The sequence below is a fragment of the Cibotium barometz genome, chromosome 12, assembly GCF_041138505.1.
Source record: "Cibotium barometz isolate CiBa-2024 chromosome 12, ASM4113850v1, whole genome shotgun sequence".
Taxonomy (NCBI): Eukaryota; Viridiplantae; Streptophyta; class Polypodiopsida; order Cyatheales; family Cibotiaceae; genus Cibotium; species Cibotium barometz.
The window spans coordinates 44,535,634-44,551,316 of record NC_141057.1 but is presented as its reverse complement, the minus strand read 5'-3'; the positions used below and the strand labels follow the sequence as shown (position 1 = coordinate 44,551,316).

The following is a 15,683-nucleotide window of genomic DNA, read 5'->3' as shown; positions in this document are numbered from 1 at the left end:
ATAGACTAGGATCTATTCTTATCAAAAGGTCCTCAAGACAAATGCATGAGATTGGGCTATGGTTTTAACTATATAACATCCAATTTATCAAAAGATCCATCAACACAACCATAATGCAAACGTGTCTAAAGCTAATTCTAGACCTTAGACAAGGCCACACTAGACACACGTGTGGACTTAGAGCAATCTAACAAAGCCGATGTTGTTGCTATTGTTGGTCATGAGGATAATGTTATTTCTACCCTAGCTAGCCAAACACTCTTGTAGAGATCTGAAGGACACTGCCTCATGCGATGGATGGTATTGGGTAAATGATAATGAATGCGACATGTGTGTGCATTGTTGCATGAAATCCCATGATCCCAGTCCAAACAAGGGACAATAGATATTAAGATCAAGGACGGCCGGGCATTCCACACAATGCAATAGTCTTCATAGTGAGAAAAACACATCAAGCCTCCTTACTTAGGCCATCTAGACAATACAATATAGATAAACTTGCCCTAGATCTAGTAGCATCATATATCCCTTGTTGCTTTGGGTACATCCTCATGGAAATAAAAAAGCTTCACCATTTGGTTCACAATCTGGGCATAGAGTGTGTCCATGTTGGATTATTTATGAGTTGGGTTTTTCCTCTCTCGATCTTCACCCACATGTACTGTATCTCTGAGAGATGGAATTTATAAGCATAACTACTCGACCTAAGCTCAACCGCACTTGATGTTTGTGTCTCTAACGTGGCACTTGCAGCTCAGCTGTACCCTATTGCCCAATGTTCATTAACAGTTCAATGCTGTTATAAAGCTTTTTCTACTTGAGAACCTTTATATGGAGAAACATGGTGATATACCCAAGTAAAGACCATTACAAAAAGCTATGGAGGTTTAAATGTTTTGATTCCAAAGATGGCCTCTCGTGTAACTTGGTTTGGAGACATGGAGATCATATTTTATGTTTTCAGCTTCATAGCAATCTATGTTTGAGAGTGTATCAGTGGGACAATAGGTCTATCAATTAAAGCCTGACATTTAAACTTTTACAACACTCAATTTTCTCTTTGCTGCATGTGTGAAGACATGCTCGTTCAAATATTCCACATCAATGATCATGAGATATTCCACATTAATGATCAAGAGAGCCTTCATTTGGTGGTTGCAGAGCTTAGGGCCTTCACATACTCCCCATGGAGCTTTGAAAGACAAGATCTCCACGCTTCATGGTCCACCAGGAAATCTTGCCCTTCCAGCATCAAACAACCAAACATTTATGGGAGGCCATGTGTAGTACCTCCACCGTGTTCTATGGAAACAGATTAATGAAACCCATCTATGCTTTTGAGAGATGAGCACAGTCACCAATATAAAAAACTCCGTTGGTGAGGTGATATTTTACATTACTGGACCCTTTCACTCCTGCCTCTCTTTAAAGCCCTTTTTATCCAACCCTCAAGTCAATGGTCCCACTTTACAGTTCCTGTATGGCTATATCCTTTAATCAGAAAGGGTTCCGTTTCCAGTCCTATGAACCCTTATGATGAAGCTTCTCATTTATATAGTGGTTCTTATTGATAGCTCGGTCTGGGTTTTAGCCCACTCGAAAGCCAGCTACAGTATCACCAAAGCTAGTTAGACCATCCAAAATTGATCAGACATCTGGACCTGAAGCAAAAATGTTGACAAGGCCCCTGAAAACTTGAGCTGAAAGCTGATGGGCAGGGAAAAGCTCGCCATCAACATTCCAAACGCTTTCTTCACCATGTGAAACAAAATTGAATTGAGGAGTCTGCAATTACAACAATGGATGAGTTTTTGAAAAACTTCAAGCGCACATGCACGCACACAGGCACCCAGCCATGCATGCATGCACCCACGCACACCCATCCATGTGCACCACAAGTGCAAATGCAAACACACAAGCTTTTATGTTTCTCCTTAATATATAGATGCAAAGAATGCATGTGATCGGAAAGGCTTTAGAGTTACCTTGTACTCTTCAACAAATGTAAAGTCTAATGGATCCGCATCTTCCCTTGTCAGTTGAATCAAGTGCCTGTCGATAAAACAGTACAAAAATATGTTAGATGCATTCATGTAGTTTGCCAAAGAAGGGTTGAGCTTTTCATTGCTTTTAATAGCCACTTCTGTTAAGTGAAGGTTTCCTTGCTTCATCCACCTATCCTGTAATGAGCTAAGGGTGCCCGGGACCAGATTTTGGTACACCGTTTGCTATGACAAGAATCTCTCTCATGTGCTAAATTATCTACAAAAGAAGCTACTATTAGCCCTACTGGTGGTGTACCGAGGCTGCAGATGTGCAGGTCCTGGGTTTGAACCCTAGCACATCCTTCAAAACCAAAATCTCGCAATACAAAAAACAAGGACATTCATGGACATTTTACCAGAGGTATGCTAGCCGTGAGCACTCCTTAACAAGAATCAAATGCAAAAGCCCATCGGCAAGGTGTGCACTTGCAGCTACCCCATTAGGTGCTTTATCATTTCGACAAGATATCACTGCTGCTCCTATGCTGATGAAAGAGCCCCGTGAATGTTTCCACCTTGGAATCTTCTGAGGAGGATGTGAAGGTACTACAGACGTTTCATCCAGATCAGACAGATCAACCCCATTTGCGCAAATGCTGCAATTGAGACGACAAATCAGTCTACTCAATCCCCTTTTTTTTGCTATGTTTCTGCCTAATAACTTCTCTGGGTGTGAGCCATTAAATGCTGGAGTTTTGGTGTCACACTCTGGAAGCTCAACATAAGAAACCTCAGCTTCATACAACCTGCAAAGCGTTACCATTCCATCAGAGGATCTTGAACATTTGGTTTTGCACAAGGTAGCTAAAACATGTACACAGGTTTTGCATTTTTCTTTGGGGGAGGGGGGGTAAAGAGTGGGGGGAGATGGGGGTGGAGGGCGAGTCAGTATAAACTAAAAAGCAGGATTTGGTATACTTGTGCTGGAAAAAAACTTTGGTTCCTGCAACATCATATCTCATTGGTCCCATCCATCGATTTGGCTCGCTTTCCTTGATTACATCACCATAAAATCCATACCTGGAAAAAAGGGAGCATGTACTGTTTATTCAGTTGGACACAGCATGAGTTGATATACTGTAATTGTAACATTTAGCTTGTACATCATCATCATCATCATCGTTGTCACGGTCACCAATGTCATCATCATCATTATCATTTCTGTCCTCATCATAATCATCCTCGTCATTGTCGTTGTTGTCATCGCCATCATTGTCATCATCGTCATCATCGTCATCATTGTCATTTCCGTTGTCGTCGTCATAATCATTGCTATTGCCAATGCTGCTGTGTGTTGTCATCTCACCATCCTCATTGTCATCATCCTTGCCGTTGTCGTCGTCATTGTCATCATCAACATTACCACCACCATCATCATCCTTATCCTCACCCTCATCAATGTCATCATCATCACCACCACCATCATCATCCTCATCCTCACCCTCATCAGTGTCGTCATCATCACCACCACCCACCACCACAACCATCACCATCATCATTTCTAATATACTCTACTAAATTTTGGATGTTTTGAGCATGAAGCTTACCCTGCAAATGATGCGGCATAGCGAACACGAGGTAGCTCTTCAGCAGACATGCTTGTGTCTTTCCAGCTAATGAGGCGTACAATGTCCAGTGGCATATTCTCCCCAAGGATAATATGAAGAGCAGAGGTGGCCGCATTCCGTGATCCTGTCGTACTATTAATAATAAAAGCAAAAATGAGCCAGATTTCTTAACAAGTGCAGTCTTCTGCTCAGAAAACAATAATATAAATGAGCCAGATTTCTTAACAGGTGCAGACTTCTGCTCAGAAAACATAATATAGAGTTCCATTCATTTCCATTCACCTGATAGCAATGGAATCTGTCGACCCAGCAGGAATAATACCGATTCTAAACCTTTGATTAGGGAACACAAACTGAGGGTTCAAAGAATCACCCTCTGGTCCAACTACACATCAGATAAGCGAAACACTAATTTAAAATTGTGGGTATCAGCACGCTGGTAGACCAAGCTATGTATATCAGCAGCATTAACAACAAGAATGAGTTGCAACCTTGTTTACACACACACACACACACACACACACACACACACACACACACACATGCGCACACACAATATATATATATATATAGAGAGAGAGAGAGATGTGCATACATGCATATCTATGTATGTGTGTGTACATTATACATACATGCATGCATGTATGTATTTATTTGTTTGTTTGTTTATGTATATCTATATGTAATTTATATCGATATTAGATTTAAATTTACATTTATACTCAATACTTCTATTTGGACTTCTATATATACTTATGCTTTATAAGAGTTCCTTGGTTGGACTCATGGTTTTCTTACTTGTTTGTTCTGTTGAATGAGCACTAGCCTCGGGCACAGATGGAATGACAAATCCACCGTCTTTATAATGAATGAATTCATGATTCATGGCAAAACTATATCCATGGCAGCTCGATGTGGAAGAACATGGTAACTCAGTAACCGTAGAAGTGCAATGATCATGGTTTTTGGACCCAGAAAGAAGATTGTAAGTAGGAACGTTGCTACAATCGACCAAACTTGTATTTTCTGCTGTTAGATCATCCAGAAGCGGGCGTGAATCTCCAGAGGCTGGCAATGACGTTACAGAGCTGCCTTTCTGTGATTTTCCAAGATCGTGAGGTTTGGATGGGTATCTTGCTTTATGACGCCGCAACAGAAGGCCATTCAAGACTTCGTTGAAGAGGCCATCACCACTCTAAATTAGCAGCCTTGGAAAATTTAGATAAAAGGAAATTGCAAAATGCAAAAAAGGATAAAACCTGAGAACATTAAATGCTGCCAATTGAAAATTTCAGAGTTTTAATTTCAAGCACAGATTGAAAACTTGCACAGAGTGAGGATTTTCTTTGGCTGACCAGGAGGTCCACACAGCCACCATGTGGGCATACATAAATGCATCCATCCATTTATGCATGTGTGCATCCATACATACATTCATACATTACACTACACTACACATATATACATACATTACATACATTACATGCATTTATGTGGGCATACATAAATGCATCCATCCATTTATGCATGTGTGCATCCATACATACATTCATACATTACACTACACTACACATATATACATACATAGATATACATACATTACACTGGGCAATTAACTAGTGAGCAGCAAGGGCAGTGCAGCCCGTGGCCTTGGAAGAAAATGGGTGTCATTTGCCACCCCTGATTGAACTTAGAAACAAGAATAAATTAGGGTCTTATAATATTGGCAATCAGCCGAGTTCCTTTCAGGAAGAATACTCTCCAGAGGCACTGCTGGTGAAACCAAGCAGGGATGCTGCAACTTCAAAATAGTGGTAGAACCATTATGAGTTGAAAAGAGTCTCTGGCCCCAAATATGCATGAAGGTTTTACATTTTTCTTCTGTGGCTCTGGAGGAGCCCTGGATATTGCCCCAATAGCACATGTGCTACATCCATCACCTAGATGGTGACACAAAGTACAGAGGAGACCTCAGATACAGAGCCCACCAGGGTAGGCATGGATACAGATCCCACCAGGGCAGAAACAGCATACAGAATCCACCATGGCAGACATGGATCTCAGATCTATTCGACAGATACAAAGAGATTCTATATTTGAACCTGAGATCCTCAGCGCTAGCTCTAGTATGATACCACTGATTCAGGCCCTGTGATCACCACCAGACACACTACTCAATTTCATCCTTACATGCCCCCTGAAATATTGTATCGAAGAGAATTTACCAGCAAAAAATACAGGCTATTCCCAAAATTGGTAGGGAAAAGGAGAAAACCTTGTTCTCATGTAGGCTATTCCGATGAGATAGATGCCTAGCGTAGAGTACATACTAAAACATTTCTACTCATGTTGGCCATGTCCAAGGGTAGGTGCAATTTCCATGTATGAAGGCATGCCTTGTTTCTCCAAAGGTGGAACGTGCACTCGGTCATGTCACTATAGCTTGTTCTAATGGACTCTTTCACTTGCTCTCGTGGTGGTGTTATATATTATACATTTAAGTGTCAGAACTCACACCCCCTTATGCGCAGCATGGTGCAATAGCCACTAGGGAAAAGGCCCGCTGACATACTTTTAACCAGCATAGACATACAAAAAATTCAATTGCAATCCAAGTTTTGATTCTTACAACAACAATAACTCCATCTAGTCTTGTCAGCTCCTCATCACTAGCATTGTTCATGACTTCAAATGCATGCCTGATTCTCTCAGTCTTTAGTACCTGGCCAAAAAAAGTAAGAATGGAAACAAATTTAAATTGACTGCTCCTAAGCTAGGCTCTTTGCTTAGCTGGTATTTATGAAGGTTTACCTTAATGTTGATTTTTGCTCGTTTGAAGAGAGAAGACACATCTTCCCAGGTCTTCAATGCAGTTTTCTTGCCACTATGTGGGTTAATTATCACCTGCCAGCAAGCACTCGAAAAGATGAATCCTATAATCCGTCCTAGTCCACCAACAGGGGGATATCTGGAATCAGCCTGATAATCTTATCAAGCAGGCCTTGCAAGGATTTCTCATACCAGGAGATTTTTGGGCCGGTTGATATCTTTGTCTATAAGGGATTGTATTTCATTTGCCCATCTCTCACAAACACCTTGGTCAGTATGTTGGAATATGTACGTTTTGGGGATCCATGTTCCCTTTTGATTGGAAGACTTTTGGTATGCATGCACTGTAAAATGATGCACCTGAATTGCGTGCATACAAAGTGATTACTAGGCCATCCCAATACAATATTGAAAATAAATCATTTATTATAAGATCCTGCTTCTATCTGTTCACCTCGTTGAACACCATTTCTGAGCATGCCGTTGATGGGTGTGCTCTATTTTGATCAGCAAAGCTTGTCTCACTAGATTCAACAGCATATATTTCTGATATTGCCAATTGATTCAGTGTATCATTGTTACCTGGTGAACCCCAGCAACAGATGATGCCAATATCCTAAACAGATTGAAAGTTGTAAGTTCAATCAAATAAATAAATGGATGAAGACGGGAGGAAAAGGGGGGGAGACGGAAGAAGGGGAAGAGGGAGGAAGAAAGAGGAGAGGGAAGGGGGTTTGTGGGCAACACACGGTTCAATTACAAACTAGATTATAAAATTAGATAGATGAAAAACAAGCACAAAACAAGCTACGCATATGTAAGATTGAGCAATAAAACAAATAGATTAAATAATCGGCTTAGGGGCCCAATGGGCCCATGGACCCAATCAACAAGTGAGAAAAGAAAGCAAGAAAGATTTTATTAATATCTACAAAAGACCCAATGGGCCTATGAGACCAACGTGTTACAAAGTTCCATGTGTAGAATGTGAACAAAGAAAAAAATAATCACGGAAATGAAATGCAAAGAAGACCTGCATACTACACCGGCCTTCCATGTACATGTGATACTGAAAATCCCGGTGCAAGATGGCCAGAGATACCTGGATCTATGATAGTACCATCCTCCCCATTAGTGGGCATAGGGCTGTGATGGCGTCCCCTGCCTGTGGAGTGGCCCCTGGATTCTTTGGTCTCAATGCTGGTCTCGTTATGTTCAGACAATCGGACATAAAATTCTCCCCCTCCTATTTAGAGGAAGACAAAATCTGGAAAGTGGCTCCAGAGTGAACAATCTAGAATACTTAGCACTTTTGTAACCAAACTCTACTCACGGAAGATCCTCTTCTCAAGCACATTGTCTTACTGAGACGTATGCACACAACATTCCTCCATACACGGTGTCACGTTTGTTTGCAGCCTAAAAGCTTGTGGCAGCATAGGAGCCATAGACAAGTATTATCAATCTCTACAAAGGTGGTGTATGCTGTGTACAAGAAATATCCACTAGCATGCAACATTGGGCCACACCTGTGCATATCATTATGGCAGTGTCCAAAGCCTTGCCCTTAAAATATATGTGTGGACCAGACTAAGTGAGCCAACCAAATTTTACCCCAAGTAACATAGATGGTATCCCTCCTCAATCTGCTCATACACTGAGTTATAGCTACACCCCCATATGCAATGTTGTACTGTCTCAGAAGATACCGGGCATCCTAGGGCAGGAGGGGTCTGCACCAAAAATAGCTCTCTATTGATATTAATGGGGTGGCTGTTAGCCTTTGGCCTCTGGGAAGTCCTGGTGTGAACAGTCTTATACACAAGCACTTTTTACCCTATGCTGGTAGGGGTTTTTTCCCCATGTGAACACACTCTAGTGTGTTGGGCACATCAGTCCTAGAACTACAAGTAGCTTGTACTCCACTCATTTCCTATCACATCTCGCCTCGCTCACTCTCTGAGCTCGATATGACTGTGTGTGACTGTGTGTGCATGTGTGTCTATGTGTGTGTGCAAAGCATCTACTCCCTCATCCAACATTGGCATAATCATCAGAGTATGGATCATGACCAGAATCTATGACTGGCAGAGCAACATCATGCAAGGAAGATGTAGTGACTAAGGCACAATCATCATGAGCCCAATTAGTCTCTTTCTTTACATTAGATGAACCAACACTAGTTGACAATTCTGCATCTGTATCAAAGTACCAATCAACATCCGACAATGACAAACAAGAAGCAAGCAAATCACTGCATGTGACTATTAAGGAATAGCCATCATGTGCGAAATTTGCTTCCTTGGCATTGTCGGTGGTAGTTGCAGCAACACCTTGCTGCTACTTCTTTTTCTCAATCTCTGTCCGCTTCCGGCATTCCTCAATTACATGACCAGGTTTTCGACAATTGTTGTCTCTCTTCTTCTTCTTGGTTTTCTCCTCTTGGGACTTACGAGGATCTGTATGGGCTTGTGCTTTGCCCTTAGGTTTAGCACTAGAAGCAATTCCAAGTTTAGCGATTCCAGATTTTCCTTTGCCATAGTGGGAGGTAGCAAAAGCCTGATCTGTAGCAATCATATTGTTCCGATTGGACAAGATTGTTCTTCCTGTAACAAGAGAGTTACCAACTCATCAAATATATACAAATCTGTTTCCGCTTCATCAGGAGGTGGAGAGTAGTAGCAAATCCTTGATAGGATTCAAGCAAGCCATTGAGAACTATAGAGAAAAGCGAACTGTCAGGTATGACCTCATCAATATTGATTAACTACTCTCTCAAATCCTTGACATGGGTTAGAAATCCATCCATAGAATCACCCTCAGCCATATGCTCTAAGCATTTTCCATAGATAAGCTACACGAGCTTCATTATGGATCTGATACGGAGAGGCAATTATATCCCATGCACTTTTAGAAGAGGTACACAAACGGATATGAGGTATGACTTGCTGTTTACACGACAGAGCAATCAAAGCATGAGCCTACGCATCTTTAGCATCCCAACGGAGTTATTCTTGTGTAGAAGGAACAGGTGCAGGCGGTGCACTTCCACTGGAACTAAGATCAGTCGTTCCAACAATGGATATGCTTGATGTGCTAGCTGTAGATGCGGAACCAACATGCCTTGTCTCAACACCAGCGGAAACAATAGGCCGTAATTCTTCTCCTGATACAGCACCCACAAACTCTATGCCACCAGTACATGCTTCATCATATATGCCCACATGGGATAGTTGGTTCCATCCAACTTGTCGTCAACGGACAACATGCCAAACAAGTCATTGGTGTTTCCAAACATTTTACATAGCAAATTATTGCGCAACTTGCAGTATATTTGATACAGGCTATAACTATTACGCCTCTCTAGCTCTATTCACATGATGGAACCCTTGCCCGGACATTGGACAGGTAGAAGAAGGCATGGGGACAGAGACCATAAGGTTTTCTTATGAAACAGTGCCAGTTTTGATCAAAAAGCATAGAAAAGCAAAATGTCAAACTAAGTTGACCGCGAGCCAGGAACACCATTGGCAAGAGGAGATTGAACTAGACCAAAAAGCAAAAAGCTACTTTTTCAAAAAGCAACTCTAAGGCCAAAAAGCAAGGCCCTAAAAGCCAGAACAAGAACTTAAATAAAAGTTGACCTTATTTGAGTAATATTTTATTATTAATAAGCAGAAGGAGGAAAGCAAAGTGAAAAAGATTAAAAGCATGGATAGCTTTCTGGCAAAAAGCAGGATCCCCTCCTCAAGTATAAAAGAAGCATGAACCTCTCTTGAATCACCATGGACAAGGTGTGAAAATCATCATTGAGGTGTGAAGTACATCATTATCACCTGACTCCTACTGTCCGTACCGCCTGCTTCTATGCGCCATACACACTGCCTTCTGGACACCGCTGTTGCCACCTGCCGCCGCCGGTCAGAGCTCCCTCCATCGACACCTGTTGTCTGCGTGCTGCCACTTGCCTGGGCCGCCGCCACTTGCTGCCCAGCACTGCTTGCCACCGCCGCCGCCGCCAGTTGACCAGGCTGTATGACTGCCTGTGCGCCGTCAGTGGAACTGCATTGTACATTGACAGCCACCACCGTCTACTATCAACCCTACAGCCTACTATCTCCGCCACTGGCGCCAGCTACCACCAGCGCCGCCTGATCTCTGATGTGCGCCGCCACTGATGACTGGTTGCACCGCCTGCACCAGCTGACAGCATTGCCTACGCCACTTGAATCACCTACTGCCACCAACAGAAACACCGCCCACCTAACGTAGCCGCCACCTGTATTGCCTGCGCCAGCCACCTTTGATTTTCAGCGACGCACTGCCACAGCCGCCTGCCGTACACCTGCACTGCCTACTGGCCATCGCCACCAGCACCTGTGCACCACCGCCGCCGCCATCTGTGTACCGTTGTTGTCGACTAGAGCTACTACTGCTTGACAGCGCCACTAGCACTGCCACGTATTGTTTTGGGCACTAACTAATTCTATTATGTTGCCCGTGGGATTGATCCAGTTCATACACTTCTATATGGTCTTGTGTGGGCTGTTTCTTCTTCAGTTTGGACAACAAGACTACAGTTGATCATCATATACTTCATCATCTACACATACCACCTGTGTACTCTTGGAGTATGCACAGGCGGAAGCATAGACAAAACAAGAGAGAGAAGAGGGAGAAAAAGGAGAGAGAGCTTGTGGACAAAATCACCTTTTATAATAGCATGAAGCTTTACAATGGCAATGGCCAGCAAGAAAGTGTTGAAGTTGTACTTGGGGTTGGATTACATCAAGTGAATATGTGAGGCCCCTTTTATAGTGAAGGGAGTGAGCTAGCCGACTGCTCACGACTTCTTAAAAATAGGAGTAGCTAAAATACCCAAAAAATACGTAAAGCCAATAAATACACTGAGATGCACAATTCTAACACCGCCTCTGTAGCTCATAGTATGCAAGAGTCTGAAGAAGATAAGCTAATGAAGATGCAACCATGGACCCTCCAGTACTGCAGATACAAGAATCACCTCGGAGAGAGCACCTGCCAACCTATTTCCTCGAAACAAAAATGCCACCATGAATAGCAAGGAACTTTGCTTGGCTCCCAATTCCCACACAAGTGTGTAGTGAACTCCAAGAATAAGATGATAAGCTGCTCGACACACCCCCATGTTGGAGTATGCACAGGCGGAAGCATAGACAAAACAAGAGAGAGAAGAGGGAGCAAAAGGAGAGAGAGCTTGTGGACAAGATCACCTTTTATAATAGCATGAAGCTTTACAATGGCAATGGCCAGCAAGAAAGTGTTGAACATGTGCTTGGGATTGGATTACATCACCTGAATATGTGAGGTCTCTTTTATAGTGAAAGGAGTGAGATGGCTGATTGCTCACGACTTCCTAAAAATAGAAGAAATAGCTAAAATACCCAAAAATAGGTAAAGCCAACAAATACACTGAGATGCACAATTCTAACATGTACCTCATGTACAAGCTTGGGATTTGGACTTGGATTTGGATCTGGTACTAGCTTGGTGAGAGATTTTGTGGGTCATCCCCATGGTGTGCTTGGCATTAGGATCTCGTGCCTTGACATCGACATCGACTCTGACTTGGGTTTCTACATCGGCTTATTTGTTTGCTTTTTGTATTCATTGATGTATTGATCCTAGCTTGCGGGCCCATGGATTGTTCCTAAATAAATTCCTAAAAGGGGGCGGGGCCTATTCCCCGCTCAGTGTGTGTGTCATGTGCAAAGTTCCCAAAACCCTTCTCTCTCCCTCTCTCTATCTTTCTATCTCTTGGATACGTGGTGGAATCTGTCACGGCACGCCCTGTTGGGCTTACAGTGGTATCAGAGTAGGATTTCTCTTGAGAAATCTTTCTTGGGGTGATAGAGCCATGTCGAGAGTAGAGGGTAACCAAGGGCCTAATGAAGGGAACAACTATGAGACCGATCCAGGACTTCAAGATTGGAAACAAGGTCGTCGATCCATTACTCATGAGACCGCTGCATATCATCACAAGAGTACCATGACTTTTAGCAATTCAAGTGTTTGCTTGGGGATGAGGAATTCTTAGCTTGGAGAGTCGTTATGGGTGTTGAGTTTGATATCAAGACAGATCATCAAAGTTTTAGATCCTCATGCTATCAATGAGGATTTTAATGCTTCCAAATCTTCATTGCATGAATGATAGCCATCAACTCTTTCTCATATGTGAGTGCGGTCGTTTCGACTCCTTGAATTCTTTGACTTTCATAGGCCACAACATGGCTCTCTTGGTTCAAGATTGCTCCAATGCAATCTCTTGGGGCATCGTATTCAGCCATAAAAGCTTTGACAAAATTGGAATAATCAACACCGGTCCTTTGCTAGCATAAAATTTCAATGCTTCAAAGGATTCTTTTTTAGCTTTGGTTTTCCGAAATCCCACGGCTTTCTTTGTCAAGTCATACAATGGACTAGCCACCACTACAAACCACTTGACGAACTTCCTGGCGTGATGTCAATCTGATGATCTTCCGGTCTCTATGGCTTCTTGCTTTGGCTTGTCGGGACAATTTGCTGCCAAGTGTCCCTCTGTTCCACATTGAAAACATTTCCCTTCTTTGGCATATTCCTCAAGTTGCTTGAGGGACAATTTTCTTCGAAATAGTGGAGGTTTGTTCCCACTCATATCCTTCTTCTCTTGAGACTCAGTTCTCGATTGGGATCCGTCTTTAAACTTCTTCTTTCGGGGTGGATCTCGGTTATCATTCTTTGTCTTGCCCTCCATCCAAGGCATGTACAAAGCCTCGGCATGCAAAGCTTTGTCTTGGCCTCTTGCGCTTCCTCCAAGGTTTTCGGACCAGCCATAACACTGCTTGCATAAGCGTAGGCTGGAGTCCATCCACGAACTTACGTATTTCCATAAGCGGTGGAATAGGATTATAAGAAGTTAATGAAACAGCTGAAAAGTTGTTAATATAAGTTGCCACATTTTCACCGGCTTTCTGCTTTACCTCATCCCACTCTTTTTGCACATCCACTTCAAAGTTTGCGAGTAGAAACTTCTTGTTGAGGATAACCTTGAAGTCTGTCTATGTCTTCTACACGGTTCCTTCTTGTACCACCTTTAGCCACCAATTTAAGGCGGCATCCTTCAAATGCACGCGAACCATACGAAGTTCGGACTTTTCGGATAAGTCCTCTCCTCCAAAAGCGGCATCGAGTTGCTTAATGAAAGATAAGGCTTTTTGTGTATCCCTTTTTCCATAGAAAGCATCAAACTTGACACTCTTCTCTCCCGGTTTGAAGTCCATTTTGCCAGTTGTTGTAGGCTCCTTTGCCTTCCTTTCTTTTGCTTGTCCCGAAGAGGCTACATCCGAGAGAGCAGGCCTAGGAATAGCCTTCTTGTTTCCTCCGCGAGAAATAGTCGTAGTGGCTCTAGATTCTTCCGCAACCGTGACTACTTTGGCACGAAGATAGGCTTTAGCAGCTTCAACACTCCTTAGGCTTCGGTGGCTCTATCTTTGATGAAGTCTTCAAACATTTGAGCCCTTCTTTTGTCTTGTTCCCTTGGAACAAAATGGAGATTTGGTGACCTCCTATGTCATCAAGGAGGGTTTCCTTATGATACAAATCCGATTATGTGTGATTAGAGATTTGAGACCAAAAGTGATGGAGGAATGCCATGCTCCACCCTACATGGGACATAGAGGCATCTCGACTACAACTCAAGCTTTGGAGAGCTACTTCTATTGGCCTAGCATGAGAAAGGACATTAAGCTTTATATTCAAGAATGTTTAGTTTGTCAGAAGGTCAAGTTTATCGACAAACGACCGCCGGATTATTGCAACCATTGCCGACTCTGGATGTTCCATGGGAGAATACTGCTATGGATTTTATCCTTGGATTACCAAACACAGGAAATGGGAATGATGGTTTATGGACCTTTACAATTACCAAGGAGATCAACGATGTATGCTATCAGTTGGACCTTCCAGATCATTGGGACAACTTATAAGATATTCACACTAAGCAAGACTATTTTAATACATGTGGTGGGCCAAAAGGTGGGCACCAGACTTGTTTTGAGCCAACTGATAGTAGGTGCCCCCTTCTTGACCGAAAAAGCACACCACTGAGCTATTTTCAGCAGAGGAACTCTATTATAGGGGGAGAACTCCAATTTGGGGCTGGCGCATGCTTTCTTTGTACATGGGAGAGCTGGTCGACCTGTTTTACAGCTTCCTACAGGCATCAACCGTGACAAAATTCACCCAAGTGTGAGGCCAAGGCTGGTCAACTCCATCTGGAGGGTGTTTTTCTGCTGGCCGACTATTTACAGCCCAAAAAAGAAGCTGCTGGTCAGGGCATCCGGAGGGAGGAAGGGCTTGCCGATTTGCATCCTCTACTGATCGGAGACCTTCTAGCTTGTGTGTTGCTGCTGGACGACTTCTCTTGTGGCTTCTGAGAGCTCGTCGACTGTTGTAAACAGCCCTTCAAGGCTGGTCGACTTGCTCTGTGAGCCAGACAGGAGGAAGATGAAGATGCAGGGCTGTCCCAGGCTGATGTGGGAGTCCTATGGGCTGTCCATGGTTGTCCTACATGTGCTTTATGCCAGGAATGCTCTCTTGTGCTGAGGATTGAATCAAATTCAGCATATGCTTTGCTTTGTTTTCATATTGTACTGGAAGAAACAGGTGCTAGCCAGTGGAGAATCCCTGGGCACCCGCAAAGTTGTATTTGAAGCAAACTCCTTTTTGGTAATCTAGCCATAAAGAGGGGGGGGGGGGGGGGGGGGAGCCCATCTTCTCGCCCCTAGTGTGGTGTACTGTGTAGAGCACATATCTCCTTTTTTTTATCTGGCATGCTTATGTGTTTAATCAGTATTTCATGATTGATAAGGTTTCCATGTTACAGCTGCCCAACCGTTACATTGGTATCAGAGCTTGGCTCTCTACAAAGGTGGTGCCTTATATGATGCTGGATATGGTTGTAAGGAGTCATTATCCGTGAGAGAAGGTTGAGATTCTGAGGTAGCCCTCGTTTTACTGTCATGCCTCGAAAGAGGCTACCTTTGGTTTAAGTGGCAGTGAGCGTGTGGAATTGGTTGAGAAAGCTACTTGCAGATTTGAGTATATCAGTGGATAGACAAGTTGTGATTTTCTGTGACAACATTAGCAGTATACAGTTGGCCAAGAACCTAGTTTTTCATGCTCGCACGAAGCATATAGAGGTCCACTACCATTTTGTCAGAGA

The 15,683-nt window shown here is 43.1% G+C and overlaps 1 protein-coding gene across 6 annotated transcripts in view; it reads right to left on the bottom strand.

Moving 5' to 3' along the window:
• Positions 1 to 950: 950 nt before the first annotated feature.
• The window catches only part of LOC147633465 (ceramide kinase-like), a 61,351-nt gene continuing 46,618 nt past the window's right edge, over positions 951 to 15,683 (bottom strand). For 4 of the 6 annotated variants that reach the window (XM_086806541.1, XM_086806543.1, XM_086806545.1 and 1 more), the window contains 11 exons: positions 6,897 to 7,058; positions 6,635 to 6,802; positions 6,425 to 6,517; positions 6,243 to 6,335; positions 4,412 to 4,808; positions 3,896 to 3,998; positions 3,593 to 3,745; positions 2,964 to 3,065; positions 2,402 to 2,791; positions 1,986 to 2,052; positions 951 to 1,785 (listed from right to left, as the gene is read on the bottom strand). In XM_086806541.1, coding sequence (XP_086662667.1) covers positions 1,648 to 1,785; positions 1,986 to 2,052; positions 2,402 to 2,791; positions 2,964 to 3,065; positions 3,593 to 3,745; positions 3,896 to 3,998; positions 4,412 to 4,808; positions 6,243 to 6,335; positions 6,425 to 6,517; positions 6,635 to 6,802; positions 6,897 to 7,058 — 1,866 coding nt within the window. In that variant the 3' untranslated portion in view covers positions 951 to 1,647. The remainder of the gene's footprint in view (positions 1,786 to 1,985; positions 2,053 to 2,401; positions 2,792 to 2,963; positions 3,066 to 3,592; positions 3,746 to 3,895; positions 3,999 to 4,411; positions 4,809 to 6,242; positions 6,336 to 6,424; positions 6,518 to 6,634; positions 6,803 to 6,896; positions 7,059 to 15,683) is intronic. The other 2 variants (XM_086806546.1, XM_086806547.1) reach the window with 2 other exon arrangements.